General features: G+C 47.9%; 2 protein-coding genes across 8 annotated transcripts in view; both read right to left on the bottom strand.

Moving 5' to 3' along the window:
• Positions 1–5,164, bottom strand: part of RNF216 (ring finger protein 216) — an 80,383-nt gene extending 75,219 nt beyond the window's left edge. Inside the window, exon 1 of one of the 4 annotated variants that reach the window (XM_083800697.1) lies at positions 5,020–5,164. The gene's annotated coding sequence lies outside the window, so the exon portion shown is untranslated. Of the gene's footprint in view, positions 1–911; positions 1,869–1,892; positions 2,916–5,019 lie in introns of those variants that run through there. The other 3 variants (XM_083800700.1, XM_083800699.1, XM_083800698.1) reach the window with 3 other exon arrangements.
• A 2,910-nt stretch (positions 5,165–8,074) lies between these two features.
• SMURF1 (SMAD specific E3 ubiquitin protein ligase 1) overlaps positions 8,075–20,191 on the bottom strand; it is a 46,918-nt gene continuing 34,801 nt past the window's right edge. For 2 of the 4 annotated variants that reach the window (XM_083800677.1, XM_083800679.1), the window contains exons 11-18: positions 19,499–19,602; positions 17,811–17,925; positions 16,646–16,824; positions 15,615–15,752; positions 15,112–15,232; positions 13,400–13,601; positions 12,495–12,579; positions 8,075–11,769 (exon numbers count right to left, since the gene is read on the bottom strand). In XM_083800677.1, coding sequence (XP_083656803.1) covers positions 11,670–11,769; positions 12,495–12,579; positions 13,400–13,601; positions 15,112–15,232; positions 15,615–15,752; positions 16,646–16,824; positions 17,811–17,925; positions 19,499–19,602 — 1,044 coding nt within the window. In that variant the 3' untranslated portion in view covers positions 8,075–11,669. The remainder of the gene's footprint in view (positions 11,770–12,494; positions 12,580–13,399; positions 13,602–15,111; positions 15,233–15,614; positions 15,753–16,645; positions 16,825–17,810; positions 17,926–19,498; positions 19,603–20,191) is intronic. The other 2 variants (XM_083800678.1, XM_083800680.1) reach the window with 1 other exon arrangement.

The raw sequence follows: 20,191 nt of genomic DNA, 5'->3' as shown, positions 1-20,191 counted from the left end.
TGCGGCATCGAGCAGATCATTGAAGCAGCTGGGATGGAGGGTCAGGAAAAGCGACCACAGACTGCTGAACAAACCAGAGGACACCAAGGCTCTGGAGGCGTGCCCCAGGCGCTGCGAGCTGGCCCGTGCTAGCCGAGGCCGATCCCGATCCCGGGGCGCCTCCCAGTTTATCCACAATGATACACTCCGCGATAACGGGATTCTGGATTAACACTACAGAGAGGGGACGCGAGCTGTTTTCGCTAGCCAAGTTGCTGCTAAAGGATCCTGCCAGCCCTGTGCATCTGCGGCTGGAAATCCCAGCAGCAGGGGAAGCGCGAAACGCCCTGCGCCGCTGGTTTCCTGCAGAAAGAGCTGCTTTTCCTGCCTCCCCGTTACGCCGCTGCTGTCAGCTTCCTCAAATCGCATTACAGTGCAGCACACCAGCAGGGAGAGAAGGGAAGCCTGCCGGGCAGCAACACCGCTGCTATTTTCCACCCCCCCCATCCCCCTGTAACACGTTGAGCCCCCAGCATTTCCTACCTGCCCCCGGTAGGTGGGTGGGAGGCTCCTTTGACCAGCGGCCTGCGGGTACCTCCAGGCAAAACCGACCCGCAGCACGCAGCAGGGAGAGGGTGCCGTGCATGTCTTTATCTGGTGGAGGGGGCATCACGTCTTGGGGGCGTTTGGAAGCAGCAGCGTAAACGTGTTCCTAACGCTGGCTTCGCAAAGGCTGCACGACGCCGGCCGCTGCCTTCAGCCGAGGAGCAGCAGGAGCGACGCCCGCAGCCAGGCAGGAGCACGTCAGCACCAACGTGGCCGCACACGACCCGTGCGCGAGACGTGCTTCACACAAACTGCGCTACCTGAGGCCATCGTGCACCCCGATATTCCACAGGGCTCCTAGCTAGCGCGAATCCCGATGGCCTTACCGCACAGCATTACCACGCGACGCCTCCGCGGGTCCCGTCCCGGCGTCTGCCCACGTAACACGGGCAGAGCTCGGCCTCCTCGCAGCGCTCGCCTCCGACGTTGTGCCCGTCCTGGGGAGCCAGCTGAAAACGTTCCAGGTCACCCCGACACCTACGGACGCTCCCGGGCTTATTTCGACTCATCGGCTTTGCCCCTGAAAACGACAGCCTCTGAAAGTCGCCCCACGGAAGCGACAAGAGCCCCACGAAGCCAGCAGGAAGCCGCTTTTCGTTTCCCTCTCCCCTGCCCAAGCGGCAGCGGCGTCAGAGGGCTCCAGGAGCGAACGAGCTGACCGAGGTGGGCGCTGCCACCACCCAGGAGCCACCCTCCCGACTCTCCCAGCCGCCCCGAGCTCTGCTCTTGGGGAGCACGGACCCAGCGTGCCGGCTGTCAGCCGAGCACCTCAGTCAGAAACACCCAGAGACGGCGGCGTGACTCGGGGCAGCGTTTCCATCCTCCCCTTGTCGAGATCTGTTCCCCAAATCCCAAAGCTTTTTCCCACCGAATCAGGCACTGCCAGCTCCCCCCGTGAGCGCAGGGACGGGACCGCGGCAGCGCTGCTGATCGGGAGCAAGGTGTCGGCCAGCAGCAGCAGCATTTCACAGTCCCCAGGAATTAAGGCTCCTCGAGGACCGTTACGAATTTATGCCCACCACAAGCTCTTCAGCGCTGACCCACAGGAAACACATCGCTCTTGAGATACTTCCAAAACTAACTCCGGGTCCTATAAAAGCTCTGCGAAGGCAGCCGAGAACACGATTAGCTCAGCGAAACATTCCTCCTTAGCTCCCATCTCAGGGCTTCGGCAAAGACCTCGTTCAAGCCACCAGGACGCTGGTGAGGGCTTTTTTCTCTCCCTTCTCCTGCTCTCCTCACCTACCCCCGCAGGATGTCCCAGAGCCACGGACCCCATCCCAGTGACCCCCTTAAAACAAACCCACCGGACCTCTCATCAGGCAGACGCTGACACCGGCACGGCACTGGCTCTGTTTCAAACCCAGGAACCGGCCTGCGAGCACACCGATAAACTCTGCTCCCGGCTGCTCCTGGAAGATAGCCGGAGTCCCAGACAAGCCACGTGTTTCCCCCACCATGGAGAGATCCTACCAGGAGCAGCCGAAACGACACGTAGCAGCCCACAGGCCCATCAGGGCAGGTGGGACACGGAGCTTTAGGGCACGCAGGCTCCTGAGACCGTTGGAGCCTCTCCTCTAAGCAGTTCACAACAGGGGCCCACGTCTGAGTCCATTTAAACGCAGGCTTTAAATATCTCCAGACCAAATCCACGTGCAGGACCCAAGCCGCTGCCTAGGAGGACGAGCGGCGCAGCTCTGACAGTCCCGAAAAGAATTCAGCCCCCGGCAAGCAGCAGCACCCGTCGCCGCGCCGAGCTGCCTGCGCCATTACACGGCAAACCACGCACAACGCCTCGGAAAAAAACAACAACAGAAGCCACCCGTCCCAAATTAATGAATGGGATCTTCTTCCAGCAGGCACTAGGGACATCCAGAGGGCTCCGCTTCTCCCTCTCGCTCGGGTTTGAGCTGCTCAGGCTCGGCAAGCGGCTCCTGGCCCCCGGGACACGCTTCCTGCCTCCCTGCAGCTGCGCGCTCCACCTAGTTTCACCACGGGACTTTTTAGCAATTTGCGTCCAATTTCAAAGCGCTGCGAGGGATCCTAGCTCGGGGGAGGCAGAGTTAGTTACAGGCTGGTGGCAGGAACGCCCACGGCATTCTCCAGCAGACAAAGCACCGGCCTACCGAGGAATTTGGAGTTCTGGGGGCAGCTTCTGAAACACAAGCCCGGGCCCGGCTGCCAGCACCCTGCTGGAAGCCAGAATTCACCTTGCCATCAGCAGAGCCTGCCCCAGCCGCTGCCCTGGGGACGGTTATTTGCACTTTGGCTCCTGCGGTTGCCCGAGAAGGATGCCTGCAGCCAGCCCGACAGGAAAGCGTCCTAGGAAGGAAGGAGGGAGGGAGGCGGAGGGCGGCCCGTTACCGAAACGCCGCGCTACGGGGCCGAGCGCGGCTGCAGATCTTCCTCAGGAAGCGGGGCTGAATCCTTTCCCGAGCCTCGGTACTCCAGGCACAAGCTCCTGTCGGGACGATTGTTTATTAACGTCCAGTCACACTGCGCAGGCACCCAGCACATGAAATCTATTAAGATGTTTACAATAGCAAAAGGCAGCGGAATTTGCAACGCACCAGCCCTAGAAACGAGAAACTCGGATCAGAGCTGCGAATCCTGCAGTCCCGTACCTAAAAAGCCGTCCCCGCAAATCTGCTCGCCCTACAGAAAGCAGCCCCCACCCTGCAGCTTGCACCGTGCATTCCTACGGCGCGGTACCCACACAGCCAGGCACCAAAAACCGCTCAGGACTCGTGTCTGCAGAGCGCTGGCTCTCAGACATCCCCCTCTCCCTCTGAGCAGGTACCCGGGGGGTCAGAAAAAGGCTCCTGCTCCCCTCCAGCAGCAGCAGAAGGTCACTCGGTGATGGGGCACGCAAAGCCTGGCCCAGCCACCTGCCCGCCACCGCTGGAAGCCTCCCCCAGCGGCTCCAGGGAAGAGTTCTGCTGCCTCCGTGGGTGCTAAGAAACAGGAACCAAGCGCCACGAGACACAACAGAGGAGCACCGCCTGCTCTTCTCAGCTATCCAGGCAACTAGCTGCTGCTTTGAGGACCACCGGCCGAAATAAAGCAAAAAAATCCACCGTGCTGCACGGCGGTCAGCGAGCTTCAAAAGGCACAGGAAGGGATGCTGTGAAAAGCAGACAGCTGAGCTGCAGTCACTGAGCACCGTGCCTCAGTAACGGACCTCACAGTGCCCAGCAGCCTTTTTATTGTAAGGCACCAGGAGTCTCAGAGCAGCGGCTGATCCTTCAGGTAAGAACCGGACCTCGCCTGACAAGCGGCGAGGACGCGAAGAGCCACGTGGACGCTGGAACTCCTCCCCGCGAGCTCTGCTTCTGGTACAAGCGCTCTGCAACACGATTCCACGGGAAGTTACGAGAAGACGTTTGGAGGCGACGCTGGCAGTCACAAAGCGCACCCAAAGCGAGCAGCACGGCGCTCGGGGCAGGCTCCTGAGCGCAGCCAGCGCTCGGCCGACCGACGCCAGCACCGGGCTCGCTCGGCACCCAGCCGCGTGCCGGCAGCCGCCGGGACGGTGGTGCTTTTTTTAGGCTGCCCTGCGCCTCTCACCTGCTGCAAACCAACGCGGGACGTGCTACCTCGATTAACTCGCCCCTTTTCCTTTGTGAGGAGGCCGGGAGCTGACTGAACCTCTTCGGTCCCAAACCGCTTCGCCCCTGCAACGCTGCGTGCAAAACCCCCGGCCCCCTCCTCCCGCTCGGGGGGACAGAGCGGGCGCGACGCCGAAGGCGGAAACCTGCAGCGGGCCTCCCCACCGCCAAACCACCGCGTTATTTCTGCGTTTCTACCGTTCGCTGTCTCCCGCCGAGCCGAAGCAGTGCTGGAACCAAAACAGTTAACGGGGGGGGAGGGGGGGCCAGGAGGCCTCCCTCACGCAGGCAGGGCCCTCTCCGACGCGGGCAGAGCCCCCCCCGCAGGGAGGACAGCCGCGCTTCGGGCCCCCCCCCGCCACACCCGAAGGGCACCACAGGCCCCCCCCATCCCCCCGGAGGCCCGAGCGGAGCGGCCGGCCTCCGCTCCCCCCCCCCTTCCCCGCCCGCCTCCGGAGCCGCCTGGCCTCGTCTCTCACAGAGCCCGGGGGCACCGTGCGGGGCTCCTCCGCACCCGGGGGGGGCGGCCGGGAACGGGCAACGGGGAAGGGGGTAAAAAAACACCTCAGAGCCCCCCAGCCCCGCTCCTTGGACCGGGGAGAAGGGAGCGGGGTGAGGGGGAAGGGTAAGGGCTGAGGGGAGACCGGGCCCGGGGGCTGAGGGGGGCGCGGGCCCGGGGCTATGAGGGGGGAGCCAGGCCCCGGTGAGGCGGGCGGGGAGCCCCGGGGTGAACCGGGAGCGGGCCCTTCCCGTTCCCCAGCGGGCTGCGGCCGCTCCTCCGCCCCCCCAACCCCGGCCCGGTCCCGGCCCCGGTCCCGGCGCTCACCGCCCCCCCGCCGGCCCCGCTCCATTGAGGCGCCGCCGCCGCTGCCCGGCTCCTTCCGGCCCACGTGACCGCCCCGCCCCGCACCATAGAGAGCAGCGGCGGGAGGTGGGGGGGGGGGGGGGACGGGCAGAGCGGCCGGCCCGGAGGCCTGGACTTACCATAGAGTGCGGGGGGGGGGGAGGTCCTCCGGGGGAGCCCCGCCTCCTGCTGGGGGGCGGGGGCTATGAGGGGGCGGGGCTATGAGGGGGCGGGGCTATGAGAGGGGCGGGGCTAGAGGGGGCGGGGCTAGAGGGGGCGGGGCTAGAGCGCGAACGGGGTGGGGGGGGTGGGGGGACCTGAGGGGCCTGTGGGGGTCCCATAGCCCCTATAGGGGTCCCATAGCCCCTACTGGGGGGTCTCGTGTCCCCTGCAGGGGTCCCACAGCCCCTATAGGGGGGTCTTGTGTCCCCTATAGGGGTCCCATAGCCCCTATTGGGGGGTCTCGTGTCCCCTGTAGGGGTTCCATAGCCCCTATAGGGGTCCCACAGCCCCTACTGGGGGATCTTGTGTCCCCTATACGGGTCCCACAGCCCCTATTAGGGGGTCTTGTGTCCCCTATAGGGGTCCCATAGCCCCTATGGGGGGTCTCATGTCCCCTATAGGGGTCCCATAGCCCCTGTAGAGGTCCCATAGCCCTTACTGGGGGCCTTGTGTCCCCTATTAAGGGGTCTCATGCCCCCTGTGGGGGTCCCATATCTCATTTTAGGGGGTCTCGTGTCCCCTATGGGGTCTCGTGTCCCCTATTAAGGGGTCTCATGCCCCCCGTGGGGGTCCCATATGTCATATTAAGGGGTCTTGTGTCCCCTGTGGGGTCTCATGTTCCCTGTGAGGGTTCCATGAGCCCTATGGGGTGTCCTGCCAAGGCAGCATGTCCCCTATGGGGGTCTCCTGTCCCCTATGGGGGTCCTTGTATCAGCCAGGGTGGTCTCATATCGCCTACTGGGGGGTCTTGTGCCCTTAGTACGGGGTCTCATGCCCCCCGTGGGGGTCCCACATCCCCCATTAGGGGGTCTTATGTCCCCTATGGGTTCTCAAATGTCCAGCGCACTGAGCTCACCCGCACCAGGGTTACCTCTGTAGAAACAGCGCTATTCTGACCCGACTTTCTCCTCCCCATCGGGCCCGGGTTTGTCTCACAGATCCTGTTCTAGACCCCGGCCAAACACCAAGAGCAGCCCCGGGGGCTCCCACGGATGCTTTTCTCCGTCCCCCTCTCCGTGCAGGGCCTGCTGCGGTTCAGCCATGTGGGCTCAGAGCACGGCCCAACCTCCGTTTCCTACGCCAGCTGCTTCTGGATGCGGGACTGCGATCTGCCGGCTGGGCAGGGCTCTCGGCGGCTGTCTGCAGCCACAATTCCCCTCCCTTAAACGCTCCTCTTGTGCGCAGGTTGCAGTGCGAGGAAAATAAAAGAGCAATTCTGAACCTGTTTGTGCCTACCCTCCTTCCCTGTCACGGTACAGCCAGCCCTAAGCTCTCCTGGCAGATTTTGTGTCAGGTAAAGCACAGCAGGATCCTGGTCCTAAGCGACAGGCTCTTGTTCCCTAGAGGGACACAAGCGATTAAACAAGGCTCCGGCCAAGGCTGGGAGACGATCTGCAGGGCAACGCTCATGTTATCCAGCCAGCAACTAATCGTGCGATCGCAGAAGGGGTTATAAGCCTTGGTTTGGTGGTGTTTCACCAAAAAAAAACCAGAAAAAAGCAGAGCGCCCAGGACGCAGGAGGATCGTGATTAATCCGAACAGAAATCACCACTGCTACACCAGCACTCCTCACAGGACGGTTTGTACATCCTGCAGAAAGAGGCAGAGACTGGAGAACTTAACCTGAGGAATTTAATTGACCTGCCAAGCTCCTCTAAATGAGACAGTGAATTACTTAAGCTCTGAGATTTAAGAGAAGTAGTAATTTGTTTTGTTTTCAAAAAGTTCTCGTGGTGCACGAGTCCTACAATGTACCCGATCTGAAGCAGGCTACAGGAATCCTCTTTATCTCAGCTATGTCTGCAAAAGAAAGACATAACAGAAATCAGGAATGCTTCCCCAAAACGTCTTTATTAAAGAAAACAGAAAGCAGGACGAGCGTGGGACCGAGCACCGAAGGACTGACAGCGCTTCTTGCTCCGCACCATCAATTGCAAGTTGTCCAAGCCCTCCTGCTGAAACAAGGGGCAGGCAAAACCCTGGTACGTCGGTGCATTTGGCCACCCTGTGATGTCACTCAAACAATAAAAGATTATTATTGAAAAATTATTATTTAAAAAAAAATAAATCTACACGGATTAAAGGAAGCTTAGCTGTAGCTTTTAGGAGGGGAAGGCTGCGCGGCAGCACAAGCCAGGCACCGAGTGCTGAACCATCAGCGCTGGCTGCCAGCCGGCTGTGGACAGGCTCCTACCACCCTTTCTCCCCTTGCAAAACACTCCAAAAGCAAATTTATCAGCATTAATCAATCTTTCTCCAGCTTTTATTAAGGGGAGATTATCGTTTTTTTTTCTCCTGAAAACTGAGATTTTTTGGAAAAGTAACAGGACAGATGAGAACAGAAACGGACTGAGGCTGGTAAGCGAAGAAGGACTGAAAGGAGGCGTTCTCTCCTCTGCATAAATCTGGGAAATGAGTTTGGGTTTCCAGAGCTCGTCCACTGAGCTCCCACAGCTTCGTGCACTGCCGAGACACCTCTGCTCAGAACGCACTGAGCCAATGCTGGGAGAAATCGCTGACACTCAATATTCGTGAGCCCGGTCACCGCAAACACCGTTAGAGCTGCATTACCCTGAACTCGGGGTCTTTAAACCTAAATGGGATTAGTTTTTAACCTTACTAAATATTTCATAATGCTACAGATTTTTTTAATGTCAGCAATACTTTGTTGTTGTTGTCGCCTCCTGTAACACTGTGCCTTTAGCCTCCACCCCCACCTCCAGCTAAGCTAAGCACAGCGCTATCTCCCTCTCATTTGGAGCCTACCAATTTTCCTACAGCTGCCATAAATATGTTAACAAAGCGGTGGATAGCGAGAGTTTAAAGTCGTGAGTTTATTGCATATGTAACAAAAATGAACATGACCTCCTGGGTCCAGCCTACTATACAATCACTGTTTATTCCAGCTGGTTCCATAACCACATTAAATAGAACTAGTATTTCTTTAAATACTTTGATTTAGACATAAAATGAAACATTAGTGTACAACTTTCACAAAATAAATCTGCAATAAAAACAGTGGGAAGAATAACAAGGATAGCAGCAATACTTAAACATGACATTACAAAATAATAAATTAAAAAAAATACATTATAAAGTGGTTGAGGAACAAAAATTAACAAATTAAAAACAGATCCATACTGTGTTTCTGGGAACTTGCTGTGCCATGCGGCCCTGAACCTGGGCACTGAGGGCCTGGTGGCCAGATCACTAATTTACAAAATCTATTGGATTTCACAACCACCTCAACTTGAACTAAGTACATACTGCTGAGCGAACTTTGATTTCACCACTTGGAGCTTCGAGCAGCCTTTTCAAAGCAGGGTCTTGTCTAACATAATGCCCAAGTTAACGCTAGCATTCAGAAAGCAGTCTCATTTCTTCCCGATTTAAAACACGAGCAAAGTGGTGGTTTCCTGCATCCCTGAGCGTGTAGAATAGGCTGATGAGCAGTATCAGGGCAAGCACTGAAGGTCTGTGCCAATGGACCAGCTTTTAGGTTTGCCTTTAGGACAGGAACAAAAGACACGTTGTACCTTGTGTTTCCTTCAGGTCTGATCCAAGACATACGTGTGTACGAGGTGGAACACACAATGACAGAACGAACACCAGACTTCATGTTATTCTTTGGGCAAGTTTGAGAAGTAACAACCAGTTCAAGCGCTGGCAGACCAAGTGGGCATGAACACACAAATTCGGACAGCTGAGGTTACCCGAACAGCCCCCAAGACCTCAAAGAGTCAATGGCTCGAGCCATGCAAACTCCTGTTTGCATTTCATCCTTCCCTGGCCTTGAAAGCAGCCACCGGAAGAAGAAATCATCATTTAAAACTCACACTGCCTCGCTTCTTTATTTTCTCCATCCGTCCATTCAGCTTTAAGGCCTGCCTCAATTGCATGTACAGAACAATACCAAAAAAAACCAGGTCGTCATCATCACTGAAGTGGCACAAAATTGCAAAGACAACACACGATGGGAGGGGTGGTGAAGCTGTTTAAAAGAGAACTAAAATAATTAAGAAGACAGTGCCCTATTCTCATTATCGTCAGCAAGGAGGAGGTACCTTGACAAGGGCTTTTAAATACAGCAAAAGACATACAGACTTCTCAAAACAACAATCCTTGCCTATTCTTATCTTGTGCATTCAATAAAACACTGACCTAGCAAAGACATCAGGAACTATCATATGCCAACTGGGTCACTGGCATAAAGCTACTTGACCTATCGATCTCCAAATCAAGGGCCTTCACCTTCACCTCGCTTGGCTTTTACTGAGCCGGTTGTGCTGCATGTAGAGCCTGCGTGACAGGATTTCTGTTAGTGGTGGGCTTTAGTAGTTGGTTTTTAAACTCTTTTAGTGAAGAATCCACATGAGGCTGCATGCAAAGCTTTGGGGCGATAATCTATTTCGTGTTTTTCCTATCTGACTGGTTTATTGCACATTCAAACATACTGAAAGGATTAAATACACCCTATGAACACGTATGGCTGCACAGTCATTTTGAAAAGCCAGGGCTGTGGGGATTCTGCTACTCAGCCCAAGACTGTACAGATGCTCACCTGCAGACAGTTGCGTTTCCTCTCTTTCCTGCAAGACACTCACGTAATTTCATTTATTTCCCAGCAATCGGTACTGCGGAAACTGGTCCCCAAGCGCACCAAGATGCCTGCAGAACAGCTCGAAATACACCGCTCCCGTACAATCTTGCGAGATGAGCACCTTTAGCCACCCTGTGCAAGTCTCACAATATGGTACAATTTTACACCTCCAATGCAATCCTCACTCCCAACATCAAATCACAAGAATTATGGTCAATGGAAACAAACAAAACGGAGAAAAGATGCCAGGATTTTGACAAGTGTCTACCTTCTGTCCTATCACAGTTTAAAGCTATTATCAAATTCAATTTAAAAAAGACAAAATAGAAGTATTCCAGTAGACATCTTCTAAGAACAATCTCTTACCCACAGCTGAATTTCAATACACTATTCCATAAACGAAACATCTGTTAAATGTTTCAGTAATGAATCTCTCTAAAAATCAGGCTTGCCAAAGAAAAAAAAGAATCCTATACAAGCAAGTCTGCTTTACTTAAGTTTAGACATGTTTGATAGATAACCGGGTCTTTCTGAAGCTGTGTTATTTGTTAGAATACTGTCTCATCTCGGTGTGCAAACTGGAAAAAATGTTAGTGATTCAGGTATTTGATTTGCTTTTGTTTCCCCTGGGAAGTCATTTTAGCAATGTTAGAGAACCAACCTTTTAATATTAGTTTCGGATATTTGAAAAAATTGCCTTATATGGCTCTCTGGAGAAATTTTATCCCTACAGAACTGAAGTCATAAATCGTTCCAGTAGCTTTCCATAACACTTAAAATGTATTCACTATATAGTTACCCTTTTACCTCAGCCTCCAAACAGACCTTTCAGAAGGCCAAAAACTTCAGAACAAGAGCTTGCTCTGTTGACTTAGCCTTTAGCTATTTTCATTTTGAGTCTTAGAAGTTGAAGTCACACCAACATCTCGGGTAAAACAGTGGCACAGAAATCACTGCTTTGGAATTGAATAAATCTAGTCCTCTGTCTCGTCCTTACAAAGCTTCTCTGCAAGGTACTTACGTCTGAACAAACTATGGAAAGTAATTCTGCAGGAGGAAATAATTGTTTTCATGTGCAAAACAATTAGGTTTCATCCAGGACAACCAAAAAGAAATCATACAATACCATTTAAGCAATGTCCCCAATTCCTTCACTTTTCTCAAGGTGAGCCACAGCTTCCACTGGGAGCTTCCTGCTAAGGCAGAACTTGAATTTCTTTACCTTTCAGTTAAGTGTTCATATGGAGGCATCTTCTGCTAGAAGTTCACTTTTTAAACAGGTTTTTAAAATGTGCAATGCAAATTCTAGTGCCAGTCAGACACGCTGCACCCACTGGACTCTACAGGGCTCAAGCTTGATTTAAGACAAACTAACCAGGTACACCTACCAGTTGCAAGTCCTCAGCAAATCAAGCTCATTCTTAATTACACTTTGATTCTCCTATTTAAAAAACAAAACAAAAAACAAACAAAAAAAAGGTCACTGACCCTATCACAATATGTGTTACAAATCTAGCAGAATATCCTGTGTATCCAAAGCCAAATGCTGAACTTGGCTGCATTTCGTTTCATGGGGGATGGAAGAAGAGGGAAGGGCTTCTTGTAACAAAGGGGAAAAAGAGTTGGAAACCACCAACAAAAGCCCCTACCCCCACCCTCATCCACCAGCAGTGGAAGGGAAACAACCCATCTCTAAGTTGTCTAGAGTTCTGACGCTTCAGACAGCTTAGCAGGAAGTTCGCAGCAAGCTTCTTCTAGCTTTTGATTTGGTGGTCCATGAGCTAGCATCTGTTTCCTTTGGTTGCTTTGTCACTCCACAGCAAACCCACATGTCTCTTCCACAGCTGTCAACAGCTTCTCGTAAAGCTTCTCGTATGACTCATAAGGCGGAATGTCAATCCGGTTAAAGCTAGAGGTAAAATAACAACACGTTGCAGCACACGAATCTAACACATTTATTGAAAACAAGACAACTAAACAAACAACAAAACGCAATCAAATCCTAGATCAGCTACGTATAGGCAGAATTTGTAAAATTAATGTCAAAGAAAGCCTCGGCCCCTTCAATGGCTGAAGGAGACAAGATCAAAGAAACTATTTCTGCAGCAGGAATGCGTGACTTACCAGGGCTGCATTTGGGAGGAGGAGACAGGTGGCAGATGCAGGAGACTTGCAAATAAAGCAAGACACCAGGCAGGCCTACTCCCTGCTCTGCCTGCATATAATCTGTGCCTCTGCTGAAATGATTTCCTGTCCCTGACAGAGTGAGATTTCTGTACAAGAGCTTAGTTCTGTGCCTATACTGTACCAATAGCGCACACATCCTACATTTTACATCTGAAAACTATTCTTTGTAATCCTAAACATGTGGAACCACGCATCTCACTATTGAGGCTAATCAACCTTGGGATAAACAAAACCCACAGATATTACAGAAAACATAAATCAAGCTAGAACAGAAGTCAATTATTTTGCTGGCTGCGGAGTGCAGATATTTCCAGGCTAGCAGAACACACTTGGATTCATCTAGACACATCACATGGGTTGATCTACATCCAGGACCAAGAGAGATGACTACTTTAAACCAAGACAACGAGAAAGCAAGTACTGACAAACAAAGTGTTTTCATCTTACCAAGTGTGGGCTTTTGGAAGGTTGTCTGTGTTTGCATCTATTAAATGGATGGTAAACAGTCTGGGGCCTGCAGCGCCTGTAGAACCTTACAGACAGACATTCTAGTTAATGCACTTCAAAAAAACATCATTCGTGCACATGCATTTTGCTACTTACAAAAAGGAAAGTGAGAAAATTACAGTTCCAGATGCAAATACAAGTATGTTATATGACTAAATCCACAGGTCAGATGTGCAGCTAGTGAAGAGATAAGAGAAGTGGTGGGGTTCTTAATGACAATAAACTTGCAGCCTACTATTTTGGAAGGCAGCTAAATTTCACATCAACAACGTTGCACCTTCAGAAATGAAGAGACTCAAGCGCAAGCAGACTTGCCGTGCAAAACAGAACTACGCATTTTAATTCTGAAGATCAGCTTACTGCCAGCAAACAGTTGGAACATCATCAGGAGAATCACAACAGCCTGAAACACTGCCACCTTTTCCGATGACAAATATTCCAATTTTCAGGAACTTTTACTTTAAAGTCTAATGGTTTGCTGCCAAAGAGCGAAGGAAACACACTTTTCACTTAAGAGTTGTTCAGTCAGCTCTATAATCATGTGCATGCTTGCATGCAATGACACTAACAACGTCAGTCCAGAAAGTTGTAAGAGACTGATAAGCTAATATTGACACCAGCCTAAGTGCCACACGATGACAGATTTTCCAGCTTGTATCGCTATCAGCAAAACAACTAAAGTGGTCACCATCAGCTGCTGACAAATGTAAAACTGCTCTTGGGATCAAAAGTTTGTAAGTAATTGAGTTATCCAGTAACATGCTGATATTCTACGAGGGCCTAGTAAATACCACAATTTTTATCTTTCTCCCACCACCCATTAACTCGGCCTCCACATCAGTCACCTTGTAAAGCCTTGAAACCTTGAAGTGGGACACGCGTTGAACCCGTCACAAACTGCAACAGCCTTGCCCTTCTTTCTTCATCAAATGTTTCGACTGCTTGCCAGAACCACTTCACAATATTGCTATCTGCCATGCAGTGCTTTAGACGTGTGTTTGACTTCCAGTCGTTCAGGTCTATCTTATCCAGGCCTCCTATGATTAGCTGTTAAAGGATTAGGAAATGCTTTAACATTCAAAGTCGGTGCAGGTTTTCAGCTATAAAATCATACATCAAGCTACTTCGCAAAGGCTAGCATTCTTTACACACTTGAGCCACCTTTTTTGGTGCACAGTTAATGCTCCAAAACAGTTTAGAACAGGAAGTAAATCTCTCCAGTTAAACTGCAACAAAACTGAGGCTGAGGATTACACTTACCAGAACTGACGTTTTCACAGGAAACTAGACTTAAATGCCCATTCAATACCTGCTTTCTAAATCTATCCTAACTGGAAAGTACAGCATATCTTTATGAGAGTGCAGCACAGACTTGGAAGAAGGCATGTCATCTAGACACATCATTTCCCTGACTTGGGTTTGTTATAGAAGTGCTAATAACAAAACATGAGAAAATCCTGCTCAGTTCCTGGTATCATCCCAATTGGTCTGTTGTTCCAGAACTGACCACAAACTACAAACACTTTGCATCTGTTTTCTGATGTCTTTTGTGAGATCCTCTGACAAGGACTAGATGTATTACTTCAATTCAATCTCTCTTCCAGATGAAACCAGATTGCAAAATACTGTGAAAGAAAGTCACTGTTGGCCACGAATCTAACCAGCTACCCTGGCAACAACAAATAAATGGCATACAGAAGACATCATCACTCAAAACAAAACGTGTGTCATATTCTATTTCCCATAATATCTCATATTGAGGATCACATTTCTGAGAGCTAGCATTTAGCGGCTGTCTTTTTGTTCCACCAAGATAGCACCCACTTAGGCTAATTTACATTATTAGGGCAGTTGTGACTATCCTAACTTAGACGACATTGAAATATTTAATGGATTTTTAATCTGCCTTTTCAAACAGCTAGCACAGGGAGTGCAGTACTTTGTGATTAATTGGTATGCAAAAACTACCAGCATGAAGCTATTTCTTCCAATACCCCAAAACAGTCCACGTTCCACAGGACACCTTATTTATTAAGAAACAACAGATGGAAAATGGCTATAATAAGAGTTATTTGAAGGAGTAGCATTCTATACCTCAGGATTACATGAGAAGACAACTCCGTTTCTTTTCTACATGCTCTAACATTTCTGTCTTACCCACTGGAAACCATGCCCTGTGTGCATATAGGAACAGCCACGTATTAAAGCAGTTACTGAAGAAAACAAGTTCTGGGGTAGATAACAGGTTAGGTCTTGCCAACAATTCCTCAGACTTTCAGTACTCCCTCTCTGCCCAGACCACCTGCTTTGAGCATTAGTCCTTGGTTACACAACGTGAGGTATTTGTCTTTCCCTGTTTAAGTAGCCCTCTCACTAACGCTAACCCAAAGAATGTCTAGAATAAACCAAAAAATGTTCAGTTAAATAAATACACAACTTTTTGGTTTGTAAACTATAATTGTGTTGATAAATTTATTTATTCGGTTTTTAAAAATCAGTGCTTTATTGTTGATCTTAAAAATTAAGAAATAGTATTCCAAGTGGATAATATATATACCTCAAGTTCCTTCTGGTCAAAAGGCTTGAGGAGATGTTGAGGAATAAGTTCATTAAAACCTTTCTGCAGAGCCAAGAACTGTGCCTCTATTCCTCTCATAAATCGCCAGTTTACATATAACCTGGGGGAAGAAAAAAAAAGTCAGGGATGACAAGCTAGATGGCATTGGGCTTTTTATAGCAGAGCACGAAAAAGCTCATTTTACAGACCAACTAGCTTTAATAGACGCATTTTGTTTTATGAAAGAAGTGCTTATTAGTTCCTTTTTCCATCAACAATTAATTATTGCACCATCAACAGAAAACACAAAGTACAATTCACAACCTTCATCTTCCCAGGTCTTACAATAGCACATTGTGTGAAAACACTCACGTAATTTATGACTCAGGTATTTCCCTTTAAAATACCCATTCCATTAGTTTCACTATATATATATATAAAAAAAAAGTGTTCACTACCTTCTTTCTACTACATTTGCAGGAAGTATTTTTGTTTTGCAATACCTGACATATTCTTTCTTGTTCTCTTCTGTCACTGGAATATTCCTGCCATTTGGTTTGAGTTCATGCTGTAAAATCCGCCCAAAAGCATTGTGCTCCACACAAAAAGTGTGGTCCAGAACTGGGGTGATATCATTCTCTCTAGCAAATGAAAAATGGAAGGTAAACTTAGCATTTTTGATATTTTGATAACTCTCAGAGCTGATGCTGATAGGGTGTTTTTTTTTGTTTGTTTGTTTTTAAATCTGAACACTGAGACAGTCTTCAGGATAAACCTAGCAACTATCCATCTGCATTTCACACCACTAGAGCAGTACTGCCACAATCATCAATTTTTGTATAGCTTAATGAATGCTGAAGAGATGTCCAGACATGTCACTGTCACTCTTCTAATTTTAGTAGTACTCAGGATAATGAAGAAATGATTAAATCCTATACATGCACACATGTGCACACACACAGTAATAAACCAATTTGCTGCCATGTGTCGGTGTGAAGCACAGAAGAGGTTTCATTCAATGAATGTGGACAACATACCAATAACTTAAAATATAAAATTTAAAACAGCATTTGTGAAAAAAGAGACAATGCAAAGCAATGCTGAAGAGTCCCAAAGCTATAAGTAATGGTGGATTTTGTTCTGAACTGTAAATGTACATTAGTTGAAATTAATTCCATTTATTTCATTTTTAATCAAAATTGGTAACTGAGCCACGTTTTCTTCTGAACAAAGATTGTACTTCCTCAGAACTCTGAGTTTGGCTTTTGGAACTGTAGCATTCTACCACACCCATGCAACACAATGTTTCAGAACCTAATTTGCTGCAAGGAGGGCTAACAAACAGTTTTGCGTGAGACTCTTCCTCACGCATGTTGAGCTTTTTGGCATAGAAACAGTTATTTGGTAATTTTGTACAGCTCTCCCCCACCACAAGATCCTTGCAAGCATTTTCCATGAAGCACTCTCTCACTACTGCCAGCATACTCTGCCCCATCTCCTCCACAGCAAGGCAACTGGTAAATACAGTACTTACAAAATCCAGACTAAACTTTTGTGTAGTTCTGGGTCAACAGATTCCAGATCAGAGAGCTGAATGGGTTTCCCCAGAAGCTGTTTGTAAAAGGGGACTGTGAAACCCCCGTTAATATAGTGTCCATGGAACACAGCCAAACCCATTATCCGACCAACAAAATGGAAATAAGACAAATGGTCCTGCAGGGAGAGAGGAGAGAAAAATCAGGCAGCAGGAAGACACTCCAACACTGACATCTTGTGGCTACATAAGTGCAAGTTATCTGCAACCCTCTGGGCACTAGGAGCCACCATTTTTCCTCATAACATAACCAAGAACAGAAGCATTTAATAATTAAACATCTCAAACAAATGTCTGTGCATTACCTAATAAACTGGATGCAAGCCTTCTAGACCTCACAAACAGCAAAATTCAGAGAAAAAAAAATCCCCATGAAAGCACCGGAATCCAAAAATATATGACAATTCCAAACAAATTAGTTTATTTATTTAACCACCAGAATGTTTGTGCTCACTTACTCTTGAGGAAGCAGGGCATGTGCTTGTTTCATTCACATGTCTTTTACGTTACTCATATGCCTCAGTTTTCAAATTAGTTTAAATTCTATGGTTAATATTCTCCCAATTTATCTCCCCCATCTCACACAGCAAATTAATTATGTCAGGAAAAAGTCCCCCATGCTAATATAGAATTGCTGCTCCTTTTAGGTTCTGCATCAGTACAAGTTCTCCAATAAGGGAAAAAAGAGAAAGCACGGTAGCTTACTGCAAAAGGGCAAGCAAGACTTAGGAGCCCCTACAGTCATGAAGTGAACACTGCTCATGATGCAATGTTTACACAACCATCTGCATGTAAAGCAAAGAACATTTTTACCTACACATATCGTATCAGAACCAATGTGCAGCCCCATCCAGTACTGAGTCTCAAATGACAACCTAAAGAATTCAGATACTTCAGGTCTCAAAGGAGATCTCCTCTCTCATGTGCTTCATTTCTGTACAACCCCCTCTCCTCTGTACTATGTCGATATAAGATTCATTAACACATTCTTACCCCACTTCACTGTCTGTTTACACTCTTGGCATGAAAAGACAGCTGTAACAAAAACCTGCAAGGGACGAACGATCTCTTGAAGCAGGTATGTTGCTCAGAAGTCGATACTTACAGGATTGATAGAAGAGTCTGGATTGATTTGCAGCATGTAAATATTATCTGTAGAGTACTGGAAGAGTCCATAATATGGATTCAACATTTCATGGCACAGTAAATACAACCATTCTCTGCAAAAAAAAAAGTGGTATTTTAGAAGGGAGAGCAACTTCCACTTAAGTTTCAGGCAACACAGTTATTGTGAATCATCAACAGAGTTATCAGATACGAGTTTCTTATTTCTAATCAAATCATTTTGTACTGCCCTCCATTTGCAGACCAAAGAGGTATGCTTAGAAAGCATCAAGTGACTTACTTCACTCACAGGCAGCCTGGTTTAATTTGTAAGTACTGAAGGAATTAACATCAATTAGCATAGCTAGTAAGCAATTAGGCAATACCATCATACTCCTCACCTGTCAGAGTCATACTTAAAGAAATCGTATCTGAACAATATCCATTTCAAACATGTATTTTTACAGGATACTTGATGATTACAGAATCTCTGCTTTCATCAGAGTTCAGAAGGGGCAGAGACCAAACCCATTAAAAGAAGATGGGTCTGGTAAATTCTCCTCTCATCTCAGTAACATTCAAGGACCAGAACTGAACAAAAGCTATTTGTGACCTCCCCACTTCCCATCACAAACACTCCTTTCTTATTAAATTTGGTAGAGGACACCCATTGCAGGTGCAAAATATTCTGAGAGAACTATGAATTTTAATGCTTTGAAGTGGAGCAGGACTAATTTCAAAGAGTCTTCCAGCCAATGGGCAAATTATGAAAGCCATCAGGGAAATACAGACATCAACAGTGAAGACTCTCAAGGTTGCCTTGCGTACGGCAGCTCAGAATGTTCAAACTTCTTTCCTTTGTCCAGCCATAGGTTGCTGGGTAATGCAGCTTTTGTGGACTTGAAAAATCCCCCAGTGAATTTATGTGATGCATCTCAGCCACTGCAAAGATGAGCATTTTGGCAATGATACAATCAACTCCAGAACTGATGCGACTCTTAAGGAATGACTATTTTCAACAGGCAGGCAAGTCTGATCTAAAACTTTAGCCTTTGTTTAGGATGTGTTCATCTTGACTACTGCTCCAACAGATCAGGACTCTCTTGAATGTGTCTTATACGTTAAAAAAGAAGCCCCATTGCCTTGGAATTCCTTCACTGAAAATAAGACGTGTATTTAACAAAACTTGTACTCTGGTTTGGATTTTACTTCAGAATCTGTATGCTTCTTGACAGACCTTGCAGTTTTAGCTGATCTCATATTCACCGCTGAAACTGCATCATGTTGCTGAGATCAGCACTTCCTAGAGTAAGATCAATAGCCTACCCTAAACAAGCCTCCTACAATCACCAGGTAATGGTGATGAAAACGGATTATTTATGGGGAAGAGGAGAAATGGAAACAATTCAATCTAGCGTTAACTCCAGTAGCATTCCCAAATCCAAAGCATACCAAATCATTCAGTATGAGCCTTTGACAGTAGGAGGGCTGCAGGACAACTGTTAAGTCACATGCCTTCACTTTCCAATCTACCTTGGAACAAAGACTGAACCCAAGACCAGTATCTATAAATAAGATCACAAAAAATCTGCATATACTATCAACAGATCATTTGAAAGGGAATATCAGCCACGGGTCACTTTAAGGACAATTTTAGTTAAAAAGTGCCAGACAAACCCAAAATCTCACCTTGCTACTCCTCCATAATCCAGGCCTTCCTCTCCTCGAAATTTTACCATAAGCCTCTTTTTCAAGTCCTTTGGCCTCATCTTCATTATCTGACGGTAGGATTCCTGTATGTGTGTATAGATATATATAAACATATAATTTTTTAAAAATCAGATTAGACACTTTATTTCCTTTCTATAATTAACTCTACTAAGAAGCATTAGTATAGTACCTGTATTGTTACTCAGCTACAGAAAACATTCTGTTAAAGGGCTAATCTAAAGCACATTCCAACGACAACTCTAACATTTATTAGCATAAAGTCCACAGAATGCTTAATTCCCTTTTGCTACACAAAGGTGCTTAGAAAGTAATCCAATCCAAGAATAGGAGAATTCCTAACCACAGTTACATTTGAAATGCCTAAATATACAAGTTGTAACACCAAGCCTACAGATGCCTTTTAACTACTGTCATTTCTAAATGAAAAAGAATGCTCACATTTGTCTGTAAAACCCTTGTAAAGTGTATGCAACTTACCTGTCCTTATGTAAGGTGCAGGAGTTTTAGCAACTGAAATTTTGTATTGGCAAAAGAGTACGAAAGCGATCTGCACTCAGAATTTATTCTTACCAACTCCCATGTCAAATCCCATTCCTTTAGTTTCATATTTTATCAGAGTTCAGGCAACTCATTTGATGCTACCAGATTCAC

Source organism: Anser anser, assembly GCF_964211835.1.
Source record: "Anser anser genome assembly, chromosome: 15".
In the NCBI taxonomy this organism is placed as follows: Eukaryota; Metazoa; Chordata; class Aves; order Anseriformes; family Anatidae; genus Anser; species Anser anser.
The sequence above is the reverse complement of the archived record's forward strand: the minus strand, read 5'-3'. Positions and strand labels throughout refer to the sequence as shown.